The sequence below is a fragment of the Zosterops lateralis genome (genome assembly GCF_965231275.1).
Source record: "Zosterops lateralis genome assembly, chromosome: Z".
Taxonomy (NCBI): Eukaryota; Metazoa; Chordata; class Aves; order Passeriformes; family Zosteropidae; genus Zosterops; species Zosterops lateralis.
The window spans coordinates 64,584,656-64,608,770 of record NC_139800.1 but is presented as its reverse complement, the minus strand read 5'-3'; the positions used below and the strand labels follow the sequence as shown (position 1 = coordinate 64,608,770).

The window sequence follows — 24,115 nt, the reverse complement described above, 5'->3', positions numbered from 1 at the left end:
CAAACATGGACAATATTCAGTAACAAGGTCACAACTCAGAACATGTCAAAGATTTCATATTGCTTACAATAAGATTTTTTAATTATGGTTTGGGAGATGATGACATTGCTGGCATTCACTTTGATTTATTTATTTTTTACCTTCGCACATTAGCTGATCAATAATTTATTTGAAATAATTCTTTAATGGGAGTAAGGCACTCTTTTCAGAAATAGACCTCTTAAGTGAATGCTAGAATTAGGTTCACAAGTCTCTTTGTTGACCTAGGTCCATTTCTAAGACATCATTCATACTTCAAAATCCTTTTCAACAGCCACAAAGACGGTTGACATGAAAGTCACTTACAGAGATACCACTGAGCTTGTGATCGGTGATTGTGGAATGGTTTTATTTTAAAAAAAACCCCACAGACAGTAGTTCCCAAGCGTGTAACAGGGTACTTTGCCTGACATCTATTGGTAAAGCAGTGCTGATGCAAGCAGCCGGGTTTTCCCAGGTGCAGTGGTTTTTCCTGGCTAAGGAAGTGAGGTTGTCATGGCTGCATTCCCACTGGAGCCTAAGACCACTTATCACTTTATGACCACAGAGAGATGCCACCAGAGTCACAGACCTTTCCTGCTGTCTATTTCATATGTGGGTGGGCCTGGTAGGGTCAGTCCTTTTTACCAACACAAAGCTATTTCTGTGCATGTCAGCCTGCCAGCTCTGAAATCAATATAATAGCTGTGTCATCACCCACATGGATGCTGTACGTGTAACTGCTCTGCTGATTATAAAGTGCTGTACTAATGGATACCACAGAGTACCAAAGACGACATAATAATATCTGCTCTAATCAGCTTATCTGCTTTTCCAATACTGTTATGATGTGACCCAGCTCCTTTTGAAATCCGCATGAGGTTTTGCTGCTATGAAAGATTTGAGATCTGTTCACATGGAAGAAATGCTTACTAAAGTGATTGCTTCAGTGGCTTCATGCCAGATCAAGAAAAATAGTGCAGTCTTTTTTGATCATATTACATGTCTTTGTACTGGTCAAGATGCAATACAGTGATTAGAAAGGGAGATTCTCCACAAAAGGTCATGATTCTTCTACGGCAGTGAAGTGAATTTGTCCAACTTAGCTTTCCTCACAGGTTTCCAGGAGATTCACCAGGTATGCTTTGATAAATTCATTCAAGGGAAACACCTTGCAGCCTTGTAGCACTTTATATTTTTTCGCTTAGTCCATAATTTCATCTGATATGTATCAGTAACCTGATGCTACTTCCACATGCTTGTGTGAGATCCCAGCTAGTGGGCTGGGATGTAGCAGAGCATCTCACCCCCCCACAAGAGCTTATCTGTTGCTTGTTAGCCAGTCAGATAACTCAAACAGGGAAAGCTGTCTTGCATTTCATGAAGTATAATCTTGTATAATCACTGAGTGATTTTGGTGCCATGGCCACTGGTCTGGGCATCTCCCAACTGCCAATAAAAATCTAGCTGTTGAAGTGAGCTCTGGCAAGATAGGCTGAATTTCTGACTGACAGCCACTCACTTTACAACTATAAAAGCCACAGAAAACCTTCACAAAGTAGGAATCTTGTATACATTTTCCTGGAAATGTATGGACTTTCTCCTGTTAGTATGAACCTACACTGTGGTTATTCCCTAGGGGTTAAGTGAAGGTATTTTGTGTCCATTATCATCATTTCAGTGGTAAGTTACATTCCACCCCTAATCAATACTGTTTCTTTTGCTACCTTTAATATAGGTACCTTGATATAGTGCACTGTTCCATACTGTAATTTACTAGTAGTTATTTTAGATATATACTGTGGAGCAACTAATTCTGATCAAGATTTTTCATCTGTTATCTTTTGTGTGTTTAATAAACAATTCATTTTTATATAATATATCTGAATATTTATATTTATATAGAAATATATCTGATTTGCCATCATTAGAACTTGCCGAACAAAGTGATTCCTTAAATTTAAACTGTTGCCAAAATCTGAGGCTAAGGAAGGACTGACCTTCCTTTAGACTCCTTTCTGTGAAGGAGTTTAAACACACAGTGGAGTTCTTTCTTCCCATCAGAGTCACAAGTCAGAAGAAGCAGGGCTTCTTTAATAAACTTTGTAGTTCCTACTCTCCCAGCAAGAGCTACTCCTCTGAGTTGCTTAGTACTTGAGGTCAAGGAAAGACAAACATCAAGTGTTCTACATTTTTAATTTCTGAATATGAAGTGATCAGGAAAAGGAGGGATTCTGTCTAGTGACATCACATATGGAGACATCCATGGTGTCCCTTGCTACAAGAGAAGTAAGGAGATTCCTGAACTGAGGCAGGCCCACAGGATGCCAGGATAGACTATTCCAAGGTGAGAGTATAAACTGAAGCTTGTTGCAGGTGAGTCAGACATTGTGGTCCTGGCTCCAGTACAGCCACTGACTGCACAGCTGAAATAATTAACTGACACCCAGGTCAATGCATTAATAAATGGGATCTCTACTTGTTTTGATTTCCTAAGCCCCTAACCTGTCTCTGTGACCCACTGGAGCTTGAAGCAAGACTCTGTTCCCATCTTACATTTCGCTTCCAGTGCTAGCCCTCTCCTCCTGCTTCCAGGTACACTGGGCTTTGTATGCAGGGTGTGCAGCTGTTCCTCCTCCAAGCAGGACCTGGAGTACTTGGATGAACCCTGCTGCAAGAAGGAGCTGCTTAAGTGGAGGAGAGCATTATCACATATGCACAGAGGTGAGGGAAGGCAGTGAGTGGTCCAGGCCCAGTTATGTCACACAGGGCTTGTCCCAACACTTTCTTCTTGAGCCTAACAGCATGCTTAGCTTCTTGCAAATAGAAGGTCTTTAGGAAGAACTTCATTCAATTTTGCAGGATTTTCTGGTTCAATTTTACACCACATAAAGCCAACGTAATTGGACATATGAGTAAACTGGTATCTCATGGCTTTAACATGGGTATTACATTTGGTCTGCTACTACAGGCTAATGACTGGGCATTGGAAAAGATATTGTAGTCTTGAATATTCTCTGCTTTCTTTGCTCTGCATCTTATTACTTGTGCAATGATAACTCTATAAAGAAACTCTAAACTGCAAATCTGGATTTTATATATTGAAATGTTCCACAGGTTACAAAAAAAAAATTACTGTTGTCATGGCTTAAGAATGGTATTCTCCAATTTAGAAACCATGCTGCGTGCTGCCACTTTTCCTCCCCTACTCCAATTGGAGGCACAAAAGGCAAAGTTTGAGATAAGAAGAGCTTACTGGAAATAGTGATGAAATAATAAAATAAACAGTAATAGCAACAAAATTACAGCAAAAGCTGGAAGGAGAGGAAGGAGAGGAAGGAGAAGAAGAAGGAGGAGGAGGAGGAGAAGGAGAAGGAGACAAGAAGAAGAAGGAGAAGGAGAAGAACAAGAAGAAGAAAAAGAAATTATTTACAGTGAAAAGGCCCTGACAATAAAAGATGCCAGACTGTTCCATCTATCATGTTTTCTGGACCAGAAGGAATCCCTCCTCCTCAGAAGTAAGAGTCCCTTTCCCCTGCCCCTGGCAATGACATAAGGTGGTATCAAACAACCTTTAATACAACTGGATAAAAGATCCCTTTTACCAAACTTATCATACAATGATGTGGTTTGGAAGGGACCTTAAAGATCATTCAGCTACAACCCTCCTGCAACAGGCAGGGACACCTTCCCCTAGACCGGGTTCCTCAGAACCCCATCCAGCCTGGCCTTGAACACATTTGCTTTAGTGGAAACAAACAAACAAATGAACAAACAAACAAACAACCCCAAAACAAACAAACAAACAAAACAGAAAAAGAGAAAATAACATCATCACATTTTATCACTTTACTTTTAAATTAAGACTTATCAAAATTATTTCATTTTCTTTTACAAGAAAAAAAAGAAAGAGTGAGACTGGTGACAGAAACACATTTCCAGATCAACTTATGAGGACAAAAAAGCGCACCTTTCTGAAGTGACACGGATTCTTTCATCATTGGAGGAGTTGAATCTGTCATCCTTTTCTCTGAAATACTCTTCTATGCACTGCTCTTCAAAGTCATGGACTTTTTTCAATTCATCCTCAGTTATGAAAAGTTCTGTGTAAAAAAAATGAGAAAAATGAATTTGCCAAATACTTACATATGAAACTAACTACATTCTTATTTATGAAACTCATGGACTAAACTTTCACAGGCAAGTATGTGGCATTTTATATGAAAGCAGATAGATTCTGTTAATTACTTAATTAGTGGCTTTAGTTATATATGATTCTGGAGACAGAAGCACTTAAGCAGGCAAACGCTGACCAAACGTGAATATATTTTGATTACATGAGATCTAAACACAGCTGCTGGTCAGGTCCTGAAGAGATGGTGAAAGCCAAAGCCCCGTACCTGTAACCTATCAGATATATAATGAGACTAGCAGACTACTAAGAAAGAGTCTGAGAGTACAGGGGTCTGTGGCAAGAACTTGCAGGCAGCAGTGTGATGGGAGTGGGAGGAGAGCCGTCTGGTGGCATCTCCAGTGCCACACGTGACTCCTGCTCCCTCCTCACAGGGAAGTGGGCTGTGGTATGGGCTAATGCTGGGAAGAGATGCACATGCCTTAGCTCTCTGCCTCTGGCATGTGCATTGGGCAAGGTGGAGATATTCTGCCTTGGAGAATTAAATAGAAAAGAGGAAAAGTGTTATCAAAATAATCTGAAAGGTTTTCCCTCGTGGTTATGGACTTCATTTAAAGCATGTTAAGGAACCAGCCTAGTCAGAGTCAAGGAGAGACTGTGTACACCAAATTGCCTTTTACCATCTCTAAGCTTATCTAGGCAAAAAGTGTGCTCAGGGGAAGTATGTGCTGTTTGCTCTGTATTTTCAAAAATAAAGCTGGAAATGTGATGGAGTGAGAAGGATTCCAGCAATAACAGACCTCTAGTAACAGCAAAACAAACCTCTTTGCTTTGAAGGAACAAACAGGGCAACAACCCCAAAAAAGTTCCAGAAAAACACAGCCTCCTTAACATTGCAAGGAGAATGAAGGGTTGGGCAAATCAGGTAAAACTAACTTCAGGTAAGGTTTTTGCATGTAAAAGCTGTTACTTTGCTGGGAAGGCTATCAAGGTGCTGGACTTTGACTTCATGCATGTCAAACACTAGACATTACGAAAGGCATTGGAAAGTCCCTCTGTGCATTATCTGAGTCTTACTCAATCCATAGTCTCTCTCGTCTGGATCACTTTCATGCTTCTTCCATCTGCAGCAGAGGTGTTGAAATATCATCGTCATATGGCTGAAAATGATCAGAGGTGGTGGGAGAACAGGTCTTTCATGGAACGTCATGATGAGCTGGTACCTTTGAAACTTCCAAACTTGATTCGATATAGATTTGACTTCGAAAAATGTGTTGCTAGAAGGCAAGAAGAGGAAAATAACATCAGACTGAAAATGGCTTTGGGTGCTTTGCCAAAGATGATATGACATCATAAACTAGATACATTTCAATAACACTCACAAATGTTTCCTTGTCACAAAAACAGGAAGCAGAACAAAAGAGTAGGTTTGTGCCTGGGAAAAGCACAGTGATAATCAGCCTTTCTAAAGTACCTTATGACTGTAAATGTCTGTGCTGTACAACCACTGAGTCCTACAGCAATCCATTGAGATGGGGATGTATTTTTACCCTTGTTTTCCCTCTTGTGAATGAGTGATGCCATAACTGAACCTTATTTGGCTTCTTTGCCCTGGTTCCCATTAGGTGTCTGAACTTGGAAATGAGCACAATGTGAAAAACTTGGCATTTCCCTTGTTTCCTGGAGACAAGCCTCTTTCCCTCTCCCCCTTACATCATCGGAAAATGTCTCTCAGCCAAAGCTCAGCAGTCTCCATAGGCTGTGAACAATGTGCATTCTCCCCAAGTCTATACTTTGCAATGTGTCACTCACTTGAAAACAGCAATGAGAAGATTCACCAAAAGGATGTTTGCTACCAAGAGGTAGCAGGCCATGATGGCAGGAACAATCCATGCTCCTGTCTTGCAGGGAGGTAGCTGGATTATTTTGCCATCTTCTCTGGTTTCATTTTGACCACAAGGTGCTGGGAATAAAAAAAAAAAAATACAAAATGGGAATGAATCTTATTTTTTCAGTAGTTTTTTGCAGAAATATTTAAATATCTATAATGGCCTGCCTGCCAAGGCAACATCTGCCAAATAACAATGGCATTGACATTCTCCTCTCAGACATTTATGCTTGGTACCAATGATTTTACAGGACTTGTGTTATGTGCTGTGGGTATCAGGACATTTCTGATCGGTATCAATAAAGATATTTCTCTCAGGACACATGCCTGATGTGAGTAACCCACCTGTTTACACACAGGTAGTCTGCTGGTAATTAGTCACTGTGAAAATGAAATTATTGAATTGTTTAATCCTACAAAAAAGCTTGCTTAGTATTTCTTTAATGGTGAAAATCTTGTCTTTTTTATTGATTGAAAGGGATGTGATAAATAAGGAAAAGGAAGTCCATGAAAATAAATTAAAGAGTAGACATTTATTGCTGTGCACTGCACTGTCTCAAGCCCCTCTAGGACATACACATAATGACTTTCTGCTATTAAGGGCTCTTGACTGCATGCCTAGAAACAGTGGGGGAGATTATCAAGTCTTTACTGTAGGTACAGGGACATGTATGCAGCAGAGATGCCACCTGTTTCTTCCACAAATACATTGGAATCAAAATGTTCTTGGTATTAATGTTGTAGAACTGAAGCAAGAGGAGAGAAGACATGGTGAAATAATTTTCCCTGCTTGTGCATTAATATGCCTTCATGTGCAGTGATGGACAAATTACCTTTGCAAGCATGGGTTCAGTTTATGTCTCTCTAGCTTCAGTCCTTGTGGTTCTCTGTATCTTCAAAATCAGCTCTTCAAGAAAATAATGGAAGCAGCAGCTTACATATACAAACCATCTTTGGTAAATTTTGCACAGCACTACAGCTAGCTTCCTCTCATCTCCAACAAAAAGAAGTTTAAGTAAGGAATTTCCAAAGTGTTCAGTACTGGCTCAATTCCTAGTGATATCAATGGAGGTTTTGTACTGTCTTCATGGAAAATGAAGTTTGCTGATGCCGTATGTAAAATTTCATTGTATGGCAACAAATCCGTATTTCCAATACCAGCTATTGCATCTTCTCAAAAAAGTTCTTCTGAAATTGGTTCACTGAGCTTGACATTCACTTGTGGATGTCCATACTGGCAATCATATTACATTATGTGCGATTTTGGTACTTTGTTTTGGGCACTACACATAGACCTTAGCCTATATTACCCATATGTAATGTCCCCATATGTATGTACCCATTCCATATGTACCCATATGGAATACAAGACTACCTGACATCTCCAAAAATATTTAACTCACCAAAAAAGAAATTGCAAAATCAAATACAAGCAACACTGCTTTTTTCCAGCAGCTCCATTATGTTTGGACGCATGGTATTAACAGTTCTTCCTATTTATAAAATCACGTTTTATTACTGGAACAGGCTGAGACTATGCAATTTTTCATTTCTCAGTAAGCATCATTTTGCAGATCATTTAAAGCCAGTGCTATTTCTACACTGCTCCAAGCAGCGGTTCCATTTAGACATTCAAAATACTGTCAGGGTGGCACTGTGAATGTGGGGCTCTCTGCTCTTAGCCTTCACCCCACACAAACTGCACCATGCAGTACTTCATGCTATCAGCACTCAATGTGGAACTTAGATCTCTGTTTGTGTGGAAACATTAACTTGCTCATATATTGAGTCAGATGTACAAAGTTCAATACAACAAAGTACCGAAACTCATAATAATTTCACCAGTGATGGAACAATTGCAGTATCAGTTGATGAAACCTGTTGTCGTTTTCTGGGCTGAAAACAGAATAAACAATATCTTCTCATGTAATGAGAAAAAATTTGAAAAGCATTTTTCAAACCTTAGATAAATGAGATCGAAAACTCAGCTCCAATTCTGGTTCCTACTTTTTTTTTCTAAAAAACCCATAGAATTTAATCTGGAACAAAAATCAGTTAAGAAGACAAAAATATTTCTCCAGCTCTACTTGCTTACAGCTGGGTAATCTCTGTTGGTTTATGCCACTCAGTGATGGCCAAATTATATTTCCTATTAAAGACATGTTCCCACAGTATATTCTATACACCTGTTGTTGTTCAGCTTGTCCTGAAGCTTTGCAGAAGTTTTTCTCTTTTGCATGTTCTGTTGTGGGTACAGTTTTTAAATAACACGGGAATACTCATTTCTTGCCTTACTTTGGAGAGCTAAGCCACCACTTAATTGTCACATCTTCAGCTGCATAAGAAAGCGTATGATGTACGTGTCCAAAGATGCAGAAGTCTGTGTTCCATGGCACATCACTGAACATCTTCTTTGATCTTTAAATGATTAAATTTATTTTCAAAGATTTTCCCACCACTACTAAATAAAGGTATGTGTTCTGCCTCACTCCTGAGGAATCTGTGTTACCCTTCATGTGTAACAGCATTAGAACATTTTATTTATTTTTGGACAAATGAAGTAATTTTTGTAATATGTGCAGTTATATATTGTAATATATTTCAAAGCACAATATTAACATGCATGCAAACTTGACACATCTGTTTTACATTATAGCCTTGCTCTCACACAAACCACAGAATACTTAATTCTAGCAAAATTCTTCACTGAAGCAAATTCTGTTAGCATAACGATATGCCAATCTCAGTTAACTGAAAATGCCAGCAACTCTGATACATACAGGCCATTGGATACAGTTTGGACATTATGCCCAGAACTGACGCTTTAGGAAACAGTAAATGGTTGGAGTTTTAATTTCAATTATACAAATTAACACCACTCAACTTTCAAACATTGCATCCTGACACCTGCAGATGTACATACTTTTTGCATCTTTTGTTTCCTTTTTCACGATCTCTTTCCATGCTTATTTTTCCTTCCTGAGTCTCACTTACAGTTTCCTGCTGGGCCTTTCCTGCTACATACCTAACCCTTCCTCTTTCCTGTCCAGGGAATAGTTGCAAAAAACCCACCAGTAATTCAAGCCTCTGTGGGTTTCAGGCTTAACGTGGAGGCAGAGCTCAGGAAGAATTAGTTTCCTTGCTGTAATTACTGTCATGACATGGGCACTGCTAACTTTTACTGTGTGTCGGGTGGAGGGCTTGGCAAAGGATGCTTGTGAGTTTCTGCATTATGACTGTTCCCCCAGCTGCAACCTTCCAAAGCAGGTGTGGGAAATAATGAGAAGACAAAAGTGCATAATTGAACAGCTCTGCCACTGAATTGCTTTTTGCCTTTGATGAAAACTTCTCCTATAAAATTTGATACCACTTTTACAATACAAGCTGATTTGTTTGAAATCACAAGAAACAGGAATGCTTTCCTATGTTCCCAGTTCCAAATAAAGTGCAACCAAATAAGTGCAACCAAATAACAAAAAACAACTCTTTTTTAATTTTTTTTTTTTTTTTAATCTAAGTCTGGATATGCACTGTAATTGTCCTATTTATGAGTATATAGTCACCTTCCAATTTTGACCCATAATGGACCCAAAAGATATGAAAGTGTTTTATCAATTCTGAATCAAATGTCTAAGCAACTCTACCAGCTTACCAGGCTGGTAAATATTGAACCTCCCCCCCAAAAAAAACCCCAAAAATATTGTGGTATTCCTAAACTTTTTCTCTTCTTCACTGGTGAAGAAAATACTAAAATCTGGGAACCCAGAATTTCACAGATTACTCTTTTCATCAGTAGAAACATCCAGGGAGTTGAACTGTGTCTCATTATTTCAAGAAAGTTTCCTTAACTGCAGCATCCTGACCTTCTGTGTGGCTTCTTGCCTCAGGTCCCAATAAATATGACTTTGAAGGGTCTCTTCTATCTGCTGCTATTTTAATAATAATTTACAATAAATCCCTGCATTTTTCTTGTTCACTCTAGTGCTTTCTTCCTTCTCCTACTCTCCTCCTTCCCCCATTAAAAATAGCAACCAAACAGAATCCAAATTACATCATCAGGAATGCTAGATATGGGAATACTATGTTGCAATCCAGACCAGAGAGACTTTCAAAATTGTTTGCAGTCTGCGCAAAAATCTTTTGCACTACCTTTGTCTAACAATGTTAAAAGTATTGCCACAGGTATGATTTATTCTGTTTTGTACAGAGCTGCTGTGTTTGTTCTAATTCCAGAATGGTCCACGCAAATGACAGGCCTCGTAGGAAGCTCCTATTGAGTAATGAAAAGCATGCAACCTGTAAGGTCATAAAGAATTTAGTATATAGTTTTCATTTGTACTAAGAAATTTTCAAGAATTATAAAACTTAAATCTAACAGATTAAGAAATTTAAAGAATTTTAAAAAGGTTTTTTGTAATAATTATAGTTTCCTCTGAAATTCATTGAATAGTTAAAACCTGTGTATAATGGTCTCTCATCTTCTGAAATGACTGCATTCTGGTTACTTGATATTCCTCCAAAGAGAAGGAGGTCCCATCTTTTTCCCTTAAACAAAGTAGGTTTTTCCAAAACAGGTACAGACACAAGAAACCAACACAACTCAGACTGATCTTCAGATTCCATATGGCATATCAAGTATTGTCAGCTGGTAAGGAAATCCAGATGGAAATCTGACCTGTGAGACACCAGGAATATCTGAAAAACTTCCCGAAAGCCATGTTGACTAACAGCAGGTTCAGTTGCTTAAGCCTTCTGAATACACGAAAATGTGAGCTCTGATCTTCGTTTTCTACAGATGACTGCCATTTCCCAAGCTGGCTGTTATTTCCTCTATCTACATGTTTTTTACCAACAAAATCACATTTCCTCTTCAGTATTTCTTATATCCTTCTGTATCCATAGTATTCTGGAGAGGCAGATAGTTTTGTAATGTGAAAACAAAGTTCTTCACAGGTGAGAACTGCGTTATGAATTTTCCTGGCTAAAACTGCCAGCACAAGTGCCAATGTGTGGTGAACTGAGGGAGAGATTTTACAGTGTCTGTTGCAAATTCACTTCTGGACAGGCATTCACTAAAGCAGTTACATGGCTGGCTGCTGCCTCATGGATCCCACTGGGCAGCACAAAGCTCAGATGGATTAGGAAATACTGCCTTAAAGTGAGACAGTTGCATATGCCATCACCAGCTCCATGATTCAGATTCTCCTTCCTCCCCCAGCTATCAGTGGATAATAATATATCTTTACTTAACTACATAATTGATATCAGTCTAATTTTTTTTCAACTTATCAAGCTCTTATTATTATTCCTTTCCTAAAATATAATAATTTTTCATTTCCTGACCTTTAAATAATTCATAAATATGATTAGCTTACTGCCTGCTTTTAATTCTTTGGTCTAAGCCTTTATTTGAATCCCAGTAGTTGCTAACTGAGGGTTTCTAGGCCCAAGCCAAAACTCAATAGCTCAAGGTGGTTTCAGTCATTATTGATGTTTCACTTGGACTGATATTTTGGCTGGCTGGACTTTTCCATGAAGTAGCTTGACTATTCCTTGATGTTTATATACTCCCAAAGATGGTTTCATGTAATTGCTAAAACTTCCTGAGTAGACAACACGGTATGTGTAACCTTCTGTCCATGCCAGATCAGCTAAAAAGAATTAGATGAACAGCTGGATACAGTTGTGGGAACAATATGGTCTAATTATAATTGTAACTGCACCTCCTTTGTTTATAGATCATATTCTACTCACTTCCTGCTCAAAGACCTAGAGGAAGACCATTATGATTGCACTGTGGTAGTAAAAAGTCTCTTTTTTCTAGCTCCCCATTCCCCAAACCCATAGGGAGCTGGGCTGTGGACTTAATTGGTAGCTGGGACTGAAAGAGCAGCGGCCACTCTGCCATGTGTTACGGTCTGTGGTTCCTCCTCCAGCATGTTTTAGGCATATTCAGTGGTTCTCACTTCTCAAACTCTCTTCCTCATCCAAGAATTACTGAAGCTGCCATTCTACTTCTACATATTTTTATATGAAGCACCTACTTAATATGGCAAGGTTTTTAGACTTTTTTGTGGTCATGTTATGATGAACCGTCAGTCCGAGAGGAACTACTTAGAGAGTAGTTTTTCTGGTTTTGTTGACTTTGCCTGAAAATTCGAACACAGTTAAAAAGATTTACTCTTCTTCCCCCCACTTTATGATTATTTCTTAGCCAGAAATTTGTAGGTACGTAGTAGTTACGGACATCACTGACAATAAACACCACCACTGAATAATGTATTCATAATCCCAGAAGTGAGGATATAATCTGTCCTCACTTTTGAGTTGAAGATGAGATCACATACCAACAGGACAATAACACATACTCTAGCTAACATATAAAAAAATTATATTAATACAGAAATTATGGGTAAAAATGTAAATATGAACTGTTTGTGAGCAAGGCAATTAGCAGTGTGTTGAAATAAAAATCAGAGTAGACCCACTGGATGAATAGGCTGCCAGCAGATGAGATCCAGATATGTATCTGGTCAGCCTTAATGGCATGCTTCACTAATAAAATAAAAATAATTAATTAAATAGATAAAATATTTTTTCTTAAAAAAAAAAGGAAATTAGAAAAGTTAGAGTAGCCTACTTTTTTGTACATTTCTCAGATACCAGGAGGATTTCCAGAAGCATGGCTCTGATCAACATGCCTTTCCATGATCAGCATTTCAACACTGGTTGAAATTCAAGCTTGCTAATAATGTAGCAATATTAAACACCAAAATATAAACAAAATCACAAAGCAACTTTTTTTTTTTTGTTAAAATAATACTGATTAAAAAAGAATGTGCTCTAAACCATAAAGTTAAATTGCAGTTTAGATGTAGCATAACAATTTTAGTACAAACGCTGTAGCACTTTTAACATGAGTACAGTAGCTGATTTAGCTTAGAACAACATGGAAAATATAAATAACAGCAAATGTTTAAATAGTGAAAAAATGTGAGTATACTAGTAAAACTTTCTGGGTGTCAGCTCATTGCAATTGTGTAACATCATCACCAACCATTGCTTGTGCTCCCAGTCTATTTCACAGATAATATTTTTGAGACAATTGAGCATCAGACAGACATGACGTACAGTACATATTTTGTGCTGGAGGAGTAGCAGATTCTAATTCCCTGCATCACCTGCGTCTCAGGAAGGAGGAAGTAGGTGCTGCTTTTCATTTTGACATCATCACTTTTGCTGCAACTCCAAGTTTCCTTGACACAGGCAGAAAAACAATATGTCTATATTTAAAGCTGGACTTTAGGTCACCAGGAAATTTTCTTCCCCTAAGCTTCAGAAATAATTCCTCTGCATCTTTGTGCATGATTTAAATGTTGTGCATCTAAATAACACAAACCCTCATGCAATCCTCAGATGTGCAGCCTGCCACCCTGTTTTCATACTTAAACACCCTTCAGTTTCTTATGTTTATGGGTTCTAAACGGTAATCAGACCTTCATTTAAAGAAAACAACAAAACACTTTATTCAGCCAATTGCCATGTTTGTTGCACTATGGTCATTACTTAGTACAAAATCAATAAATGGCCACTTGTAGAGGGACAGATATAATTCTGCTTGTAGAAGGAAGTTACAGTTTAATGGAACAAACCTTTAGCCCTCTAAAATACGCTTTCAGAACAAGATGAAATTTTATATCCCCAACTATTACACCTTTGGAACGGATGTATTTTTAAAAACAGAAGAAAAGGGAAAGGATAAAAATGAGGGAATTGGGTAAAAAGTGAAACATAGAGAGAAATTTTGTGATTATAGGTGTTTGCTTACTTCCTTGCATGCCATGCTGCCTCTGAAAATCAAGTAGGGAAGAAAAGATAAAAAGGAGGTTTAATCTGTATCCACAGTAATGATTCTGTGCTAGCCAGGAAGAAGAAATTATCATGAAACTGCTGAAATACCTGCTATGGGGTATGCATACATCTATCCATCTGAAACTACATTCAATTGGGGGCATTATTTGTGATATAGATACATTTACTACTTTTAATCAGCTCAGGAAAAATAAACATTTTTTTTTAATGCAAACTTTGTCAATACCGAACAAACAGCAAATAGATTTTGAACATACTGCCCTTTCCTAATATGGTACACAGAATAAAATGAAATATCCTAAACTGAGCTTTAATGGAAGCCATCTGTCATTGGAAAAGGTATTGACTTCCAAATGCTGCCAAGACTTGAACGTAGTTAAGTAGGAATGATGAACATCAGTTACATGACAGTAGTTGCAAATGATGACATTGTTTCTGATTCTTAGTTTGGTCATCCATTGCACTGTTTACATGACCAGCTCTCTCATTTGGTGGTAATGCAAATAAATTAATCAAAGCATGGCAGCACAAGATTTGATCTAAACAGAAAACCAGCATTTTCCTGATCACCCACCCAATGAATCCTGAGGAGATAATATATTTCATACTGTCTCTTTTCCTGTTTGCAATGGTATGAGCAGAGTCTCGCCTTCTAAAAATAAATGCAGCAATATTCTAAAAATGGATCTAATTATTAGACCCAAAGAATTGCATCACAGGGTTTAGCTTAAGTGTGGCACTGAGAAGGTAACAGACAAAAGAAAACTCATTGGATTAGATCCCCATGAAGTATAGGAGCTGAAAGATCTAACCCTCAGTTATTAGACATGGTGCTCAATATGAAGTTAGGAAATAAACCAAGGAATGAGAAAAAAAGAAGTGATTTTTTGTGTCCCAGGTATACCCCCAAATTCATATTGGATACCTGGAAGAGGATTTTTGTCACCAATCTGGTAAAAAGGACACATTTATAACCTTCCCTATATACATGATAATTTAGCATTACAGATTTCCAGTTAAATGACTGCAAAGTGATGCCAGAAGCACGTTCTGAAACCGACACCTCAATATTAGCTGAAAAAATACTTTTGCAACCATATTCTGTGTTGAAGAAGTTCCTCTATCCAGAGCCATTTATTGAGCAAACAGACACGATCTAATAGGACACCATCTGATCAAAGTTGGATACCTGACTTTGGAGTATGAGAATCATAAACTTGCTTACGGTCTATCTGGTCTGCAAACACTTCCCCATAGATCATCCAGTAAGGCATGTAAAAAATGTTTTTCGCCAGCTTCCACGAAGGCTCCTCATTGGGGAAGAGGATTGCCTGTCTTGCCACACCAAAGCTCATCAGAACCACCAACATGATGATGACAAAGTACATCATGTCTATCATCTGAATGCAATGACAGGAAAAAGGAGAGAAAGAGAGAGAGAGAAAGGGCAAGAATTAGAGGAACTTCTTTGTCCATATTCCTATTATTATGTGCTGCAAAAAAAGAAAAAGTCTGTGAATTTTAGAAACAGAATTTTCAAAAACAAATTTTGAAAAGCTGTTCTCATTTACACATTAAAAATATATTTTTCAAAAAAGTAAAGTGGTATTATTGTGTCCTTGGTTTTACTCTGTGTCACTTTTAAGAACAATTAAAATGTTATGAATAGGCTTGAAAATACAAAGTACCATCTGGTCACATCAGCTGCATCAACAAGAATACATAGGTCCACTGGAATCAGCAGCCTGGTCTGGACAAGGGTTGTGAGATGATGCATTGTTTATAGGCACCAAGTGGCAACTGTACATAAGCAAAAGGACTGACATGGATAATTTTATTCACTGGTAGTCATTATCTTGGGACAAAGGGAGCTGCAACTAACATACGGATGAATGGGTGGCAGAACAGCCTGTTACTGCAACATAAGGGACACCATGGTGGTAACCAGTGAGGAAGGAAAGCTGTGATACTGGCTGGGCTAAAAATCCGCTTGGTGGGGGAGTCTGACAAATGCTGTATCAAAAAAACTCCAATCACATAACAGACAGTGAACTCTGCTCTTCTCCGCTGTTGAGGGCCCCATTAGCATATGCCCAAGATTAACTAGTGCTTGCAAACAGTACCCACCCATTCAAAACGCTTCTGGAAACGTGGGACAGCAATCCTACAAGATGCTGAACAGATCTGAAGATTAGAAGCAGCATTGTTTCAGAAAGGGCCCTCAAGGGAGAAGAACAATGGGCATCAGGCAGGTACAGCAGAGATAACCCAAAGTGAATGTAAAAAAACCTGGGAGTTGTGTACAGCCCCGGTAAGATCCCTTTAAAACTTACAGACTTGCCAGGTCTTTAGAATTGTTACAACTGTGATGTTTTTCACAGTTCTGGACATAACTTTTGTCCCTAGCCAAAAATCAAGTTAAGAATCCTCTAAACCTTATGAGTTTTATTGCCTCCAGTCTCTGCATTTTCTGGCTCAGCTGAATTCAGCCTTCCTTGCAAGAAAGGTGTGAAATCAACCTGGACCTCAGCTGGTGGCCTTATGGGACCTACTTGCAGCAGATGGATCTGGCACTGCTGCAGGGGTTCTTCAATTCTAAAGCAACGTGAGGTCAAGGTAATGCTGGGAAAGTACACAGCGGAGAAAACAGTGTTACGGGGTAGCAAAGAGAAAAAGGCATGCTCATATTTAGTGAGAGAGACTGTGGGAGAAAGGCACCAGATGAGCAGGGGTCAGATGAGAGAGGATCAAGAAGATGGAAAGAAGGAACTGAGAAGTGGGAAAAAAGCAGGGAAAAACAAAAGTTTTGAGCTTCATAAAAAAAGCGGGAAAGAAAGAAAAAAAACCTTGGGGACATGAGAGAGGAAAAGGAACACTTTAAATAATTAAAACTCAGCAAAGTCAATCATCATGATTTCTATTTAATTTAGGGCATTAGTCTCTCTCTCTCTCAAAAAAAAAAATTCCCTCAAGAAGAAGATTTCCAGATCATTCTACTTCAGAAAGCATCCTGAAATGGGAAAACTGAATAATAATGTTTACTTCTCATTGCTTTTAGGGAACAAACCTAGAGGTGAAACCTCATTCCTTCTTTTTCACCTGATCAAACTTTGTTCCAGATGGCAATGTATAACTTGATATGATGTAATGTAATAACTATTTTACAATGTCATGCAAACAAATAAACAAAATGAGTATTTTGAGGCAATTTAAGACAATGTCTTAAATGCTTCAATTGTTTTTGATCAGGAATCACATAGGTGTGACTTCATGTTGCAAGAAATAAAATTTTTAGTGCTGTTCTCTACTCAAGATGCACATTAGTTTTCTCCTCCTTCAGTTCTAAACTCTCAGTAACTTGCCTGAAATGCAGTAAAATATATGGGCAAGTTTCCACTGACTTTAATGAGCATTATATCAGGTCCTTTGGCCTGTGGTGTCTAATTACAATTGTTGTTTTACCAAGGCAATAGCTATTTCAATCATCCCGAAGAACTCATCGGTCACCTTAAAAAAGTGATAAACGACAGTTTTTGGGGGTACAATTTCATGAAGAAGTTGGCTGTATTTTGGCTTCTGTATTTGCAGAAATGCTAAGAAAATTCCACACATTAAAGTAACTGATATACCTCTGACTTTCTTGACATTCCAGTAATTTAATTTCATTCCTGAAATTTCCTAAAGGAAATTAAGCCTATCATTATGCAGAAATCAGAATAGCACAAGCATATTGTGTTACTGAAATTAGTAGATAATAATAAACTTGGCCATTCATTTTCCTCCTTGTATCTTCATCTTTGCTTAACCTATTGAATTTAAACTACTCAAGCCCATTCCTGCTCCTTGCTTAATTTCATTTGCATATTTGTTCAGAGTGGCCAGAGGTTAAACTTACAGCCATTTTCTCGACTGCAATGTCGTGGCAGGTGATGAGAAAGCTCCTCAACACTGGAAAGACAGAAAAAGCCATCCTTTTCCTCCCGAGTCTAAAACTTACAATTGATGCCAAAGAAAAAGGTCACAGGAATTAAATATGGCCTGTTGAGGACCTCAGTAGTTGTGATGTACTTTGTAGAAATATGTATAATCAACATGATGTCCTTCATAGTGCTGAACTGAACTTTCAACACCATTTGGAAGACAGAACACAAGGAGGTAGAGAGACATGATTTAAACAAAAATACACAAGAGAGCCCATGGAACAGCCTGGAGTCAGTAGGTGCAACTGCCAGGGAGTGCATTAGTTGGTCATGGGTTGCACAAGAGAGTAAGCTGGTCAGAAAACAGATGTGAGAGGCTGATCTCTGTAACTCAATCTGGTTGTGCATTACATATGTGGGCAAAAGGGATGCGTCAGAGTGGCTGAAAGCACAAGGAAAATTGGACAAATGATGAAAACCAAGCAACAGGAAGGCACGAAATAGAATATGCTTCCTTTTACAGCTTCCCAGAGCTTCAGAACAATTTGGCAGCTAAAAGCAACACCTTTTAATGCAGGTACTGACCCACAGATGCCAGTGATTATCCTGTATTTATTTTCCACAGAAAGTGGAGTATGGTTTGATTTGTTGTACACATGCGAAAGTGACGAATGAAAATGCTATTAATTTCAATCACTTCCTTTCTGTGTGACCTAGAAGAAAAATAAACCACTCTTTATACTGCTGGTGGAGTTGGGCTCCCATAAGCCACCTGTAACACTGACTACTAGAAGTTTGTTATACATGGCCCCTCTGTTATTGAACTGTTGTTCATACTGCCTGTGTTAATGCCACAGTTCTGATACTTTTAGTGCACGTAGCTGTGAAAAATAAAGCAGAGTAGAAGGGTAGTTGTTTTTCAGAGGTTTTATCACTGTGTATTTTGTAAGCCCAGTGACTACCAGATCCACTGGAAGAAAGAGAGTCCAAATGCTGCAGGAAAAGAACCTGCTAAGGCGGTGTTCTCCCTTTGATCTGTATTTCTTTCTCTGGTCCTGCTGTCTTTTTACAATAACTTCCAACAAGAACTGTTGAATGTTTTCACTCTGGAGCTCTGCAAAACCTCATGTCAACCTCCTACAGGCTTTCTTGAAGGGAGGACACTTCAAAATCCCTTTTCCAGGACATAACTCAACTATCACTTTCATGTTTTCCCTCAATCTCTCTCCCTCACTTTTTTCCTACTAAGCTGTTCTTTCTTTGTCAAACCCACCACTGTGGGCTTGCAGTAGAAAGCTGGTAAATTGAGAAGATGAGACAATAGTTCCCTGTTGGGTAACTTGATGTATATTTTGCATTTCAGTTTTATACCTGCTCACCGAGCCTATTGTGACAAACACAGTATCAAGGAGATACTGTAGTCCATGCACTCACACATGTCCTCTTTTCTTATGATGGATGGATGAAGCTTTTCTTTAAGGACCATCATAAGATAAATATAACAAACAGCCCATTTGGACTTGCTGATTATTGTCACGTAGCAAACAGACAGCAGTAGTATTTAATCTACAGGAGTTAATATTAATTTTACTTTTTTTACTTAAATCCAGCTTCAAGGGGCTTTAATCTATTTAGAAAATGCCAAATCTTAAACCCCAAAATGCATGAAACAGACACGATTTACATAAGAAAAGCTGGATGCTGCATGTAAAACATGAACACATGTATTAGCTACATGTGCAAGTATCCAACTATCAGGGATGTGCGCATGTGCATTTGTAAATCCAGCCATTTTCTTTAACTGAAACAAGCAAAATGCTGCTTCATTTCAACTGAAACATGAAAATTAAAAATTGAAAAGTCAAAAGTCAAGCACGTGGAAGCAAATGACTCATGATTTCCTCATGCATGCATTTACTATTACACAAACTGTTAATATTCCTGCTATAGTGTGTACAATTGATGTACTCAGGCCACAGAGGTTGCACTTAGCAAATGGATTTCTCATCTCACAGGGACACACCTGAACATAAATAATGGAAAAAAATGTGGACATGGATCAAACTATAGAAGGGTCAGTCTTAACCATAACCATTATAGTTTTGAACACACCAAGACTACTACAACACATTCTCAGAGTACTACACACCTGAACAATTTTTTCTTTTTATCTTAACAAACCTTCCTTTATAATCACCAAATCTCCTTTGCATGTTCTGCAAATGAGGCACAGATGGGTGTAGGGTGGCTCTGCTGTTGGAGAATGATCTCAGATGTATCACAAATGATACATCATCTAACAGAACAGGAAAAATCTAATCCTTGTTTCTGGAGGTTTTGATTTCAAAAAAGCCTACATGAAAACACTAATGTGTAACAAAAAATACAGGTAAATCTGCAGCAATGTCATTGGCTAAGGACACTGAGCCAAGAACACACTGTCAGTCGAACAGGAGAGGTTTTCCAGCTCCTCTCACCATTTTCCCGATCATCATGACGTAGGGCCCCAGGTACTTGTTCACGCCGAAGATGTCCAGCAGCCGGATGTACCAGTAGATGATGTTGACACAGTAGATGACGCGCCCATCGCTCCGCAGGGGCAGGTCCTGCAGCCGGAGAACCATCCCAACGGAGAACAGCAGGATAGCTATCAGGTCGGTAACGTTCCAGTACTCCTGCAGCCAAACTTTGACTTTTTGCAGCAGTTTACCTGGCTCTGACATGAGGATCTGAAGGACAGAGGAAATGGAGAGGAACTGAGCAGTCTTAAAGTTGAAGAAGTCTACAGTAAACAGACAGATATATGCCACACAGGCTAAAAGCAAAGCTGATAGATGCTTATCATCCAAATATCTCAGGTACTCTCAGGCTTTTTTCCCCCAAAATCTCCAATTTCAACCATTCTTAAGATGTGTCTATGTGTGAGACATTTTAAAGGACAAAGTGAACACTTAGTCCAAAATCCTCATGAAATCACAAGAAATATGTGTATGTATTTCTGTTTTTCAAACATATTAACCATACTTAAAGTCTTGGAACAGAGGGCAAAATACAGAAAGATTTTTAATTAGAAAATTCACATATAAAGAAGCTGTAGGTTTAAAGAAAGTTATATTAAAATGTGTATCAAATGACCAAGAAATCATAAAGCTCTGCAGCAGAAATTTAATACAGAGATACCAGATACTACTTGGGCCTGTTTTTGGAAATCAAGTTCCACAGCCAAGAATAAAAGTCACAAAAATAAATACTCTTACATTACGAATTTATTGTCATTCTCCTTGCAAGATCATTTGTGAAACTTGATTGTTTTCCCAGACTACTCTTAAAACTATTATTCAAGTGATCTCTATGATTAAGTCCTACCTTTTAGTGAGTTTACAAGCAGTTGGCTTTAATTTTCTATATTTAGCCCAAGAACATTTGAATAAAATCATACAGTTCCTCAAAAAAGATGAATGTCATTCTTGTAATTTGTTTTTGGAAGGAATTTTAGGCTCATCTGTGAACAATTTCAATGTCTGCTTTGAAATCAATTGTGACAAGAATTCTTAGTAAACTTTTGGGGAAAGGACAGTTTGGGGTTAATGATTAGACAAAAACCAGTCCACATAACTCCTGTCTGCAGCCTCCCACCTGCTGAGCCAGCAGTGCATTGCCTCCATCAGGGTTCTAGAGTCCTCGTGTGGCTACTGCCACTGCCTTCCTTTCTCTTCTGCTTATTGACATATACTCATGGGCCACTCAAACAGTGTCTTTTTCTCTGTTCTCTTTATTTATAACATAGCATTTACCATACAGTGTCAGAAACCTGTCTTTGAAATCTAAGTGTTAAAGTCCATTTTTAGTCTAGTCCTCCAGAGCACTGGCTTCAGGATGTACAAACATAACTGGTAACAGATTCAGCCCAGGGGTACAAATGTGCTATTTCAGCTGAGGTCAATGGGAGTCGCATTCACTCACATTAGGGCTGAATTGGGCCTCTGATGTCACTGTGGAATAAATGCACCTTTGGCTAAGTGAAAGAGGAGAGCATTAGGTGGGAGAGACCATGAGGGACAGGCTTTAGAGAGCCTCTTCACTCACTTTATAGACTGAGTGCTACCTTAAATGCTCTGTCTCTGCTCTATGTGTCTGCTTTGCACACTATTGCTTGACAAATTAACAAAAATTTTCAAGAGTTGCATTTTAAGGAATTGAGCAGACTTTTAAGACTTGTCAGAAGATCATCTGGTACTTGTGAATGCTATTAAATGAGCATCACACTGAAACCTGAACACAGAAATTTTGTGGGAGAAGAAGGAAAGAAGGAAAGAAAGAAAAAAGGAAAAAAAGGACAGAAAGAAAGAAGAGAGAAAAACAAAAAGAGAAAAAGATAATTTTAAAATTAAAGAAGATAGATATTTTTTCCTGCTTTTTGTAACAATCCATCTGCCTTTCTGAAAAAAGAGGGAATTTTATTCATAAATTCATAAAAACATACCCTGAGAAAAATAATAAAAACAGATATTAAAATGAAAAAAAAAAGAATCAAAATCCATGCTTATTTCTTTTTTATTCTTTCTCTAAGGTTGAGGAGACCTTACCTCTCTCATCTTCTCAATTCCCAGAGTGAAAATGTATGAGATGACAATCCACTCCTGAATAGATGGCCAGCGCTCCATCTTCACCAACACAATGTAGTTGAACAGCATCAAATAGCCTATGTAGGCCAGCTGCAAAGAAAAAAATGAGTATCAATTGTCACTATCTATACAACTGAGCTAGTCTCTTGGATATGAGTTGATATTTCTGATTCTACCAGGGTTTCACAGACAAAAGAACAATATAACTGTCCTGGGTTGTCTGAGAAAGCTTACATTAAGTCACATACTTAGGGAATCTGCAAAATACATGCATGTACATCCAGCTCTATCTATCTCCTCAAAAAAACTTTATTAATGCAGTTCCCTTGGATCAACCCACAGTGATGGCAATTCTAATACCACTATGTCAACTACCCAATTCAGTAAGCTACATGAAGATTTCTCCCTCACCTGCTTCTAAAAGCATTTAGTCCTCTAACAACCCCTCTTTGTTTTCCCCCCTCATTCACCTAATATGGAGTCTGGCATTCTGAGTCCAGATTTTAGGCATTATTAGAGGTCTTCTTACCCAGTGTAGTACTGACCTAATCTATAGCATGTTTCTTCCCCAAAACACTGCTACTCCTACTCGCACTGCTGCAGCAAGGAGCCAGGCATACCCAGCCATTCATTTGCCTTATATTTTTTGCAAATTTTTAAGTGAGAATGTTTTTCTTTTCCTTCCTAATCTATTAATCTTCCAGATTAATTTTTGATCCAGAGGAAAGTATGAATTCAGTTTTTAGTTTCTTTTTCTTTGTTTTTCTGCATGCTGAATGTAATTAAATGGTCTGTCCAAAAAAAGCCAGGTCAGGCAAATTGTATCATCAAGTTCATAAAGTTCAGAGAAACTCCAGTCTCATTCCGGAGCATGGGCTGTAGCAAGGATTCCACTGTGGTTCTTGGAGGCCAGAATCCATCCAGCCACCTGTCTACTTTGCCTTTCAAACAGCAGCCCTACAAGAAAATGCATTTTAAGGCTAAATATAAGTCAGAGACAAGATGACTCAGTTCTGTGCATGAACATTCAGTCATTGTGACAGAAAGCTGTAATACATACATCTATACTTGAATTCAGTTTTTATCTCTCAACTGTCTGTTATTCACTGTCGTGTACATGGGATGTGAGCTGAAACAACCACAGAGGGCCTTGAGATTTTTGGGTGAGTTTATTTCAATGTTCTGCACATCACAGAATAGAGTTTATAGCCGTATTGTATTTGTTAGAGAACGATTTGTAAAAGCCATAGGATTCTGGATTTTGTTTCAGTTGCTGGCTGAGGACACTCAAAAGAATTTGTTCTGTTGGCCATAACTATCAGTATAGAGAAACCAAACAGTTGAAGCACTACTTCTCGCCCATAAAAAACAGAGGAGGAAATGATCTCATTTTTCTTTCAGTTTGTGAGGGATGATAGATTGCAATGCACAGGTCTGGATGCTGCTCTTCCCTTACCACTCCTGAAGGAAATGGAGAGCAATGTTGACGCAGACTAACACTTAGGGTGACACTGGAGTCAGGAGAACCTCTGTCTGGGCAGGCAGGACTGATACACACCTTCCTAGTGGAAAAAGCACCTTCTAATATAGAGCAAAAAGCCAGGTGATACTGTTACTTAACACTCCTCTTAAACTTTATTGATTACTATTTTCCAGGAAA

At 38.4% G+C, this 24,115-nt stretch overlaps 1 protein-coding gene across 2 annotated transcripts in view; it reads right to left on the bottom strand.

Moving 5' to 3' along the window:
- The window catches only part of TRPM3 (transient receptor potential cation channel subfamily M member 3), a gene marked incomplete at both ends in the record, with an annotated part of 383,951 nt that overhangs the window by 4,157 nt on the left and 355,679 nt on the right, over window positions 1-24,115 (bottom strand). For both annotated transcript variants that reach the window (XM_083884288.1, XM_083884289.1), the window contains 6 exons: window positions 3,989-4,121; window positions 5,228-5,427; window positions 5,963-6,113; window positions 15,136-15,310; window positions 20,308-20,559; window positions 22,417-22,545. In XM_083884288.1, the coding sequence (XP_083740414.1) occupies window positions 3,989-4,121; window positions 5,228-5,427; window positions 5,963-6,113; window positions 15,136-15,310; window positions 20,308-20,559; window positions 22,417-22,545 (1,040 nt within the window). The remainder of the gene's footprint in view (window positions 1-3,988; window positions 4,122-5,227; window positions 5,428-5,962; window positions 6,114-15,135; window positions 15,311-20,307; window positions 20,560-22,416; window positions 22,546-24,115) is intronic.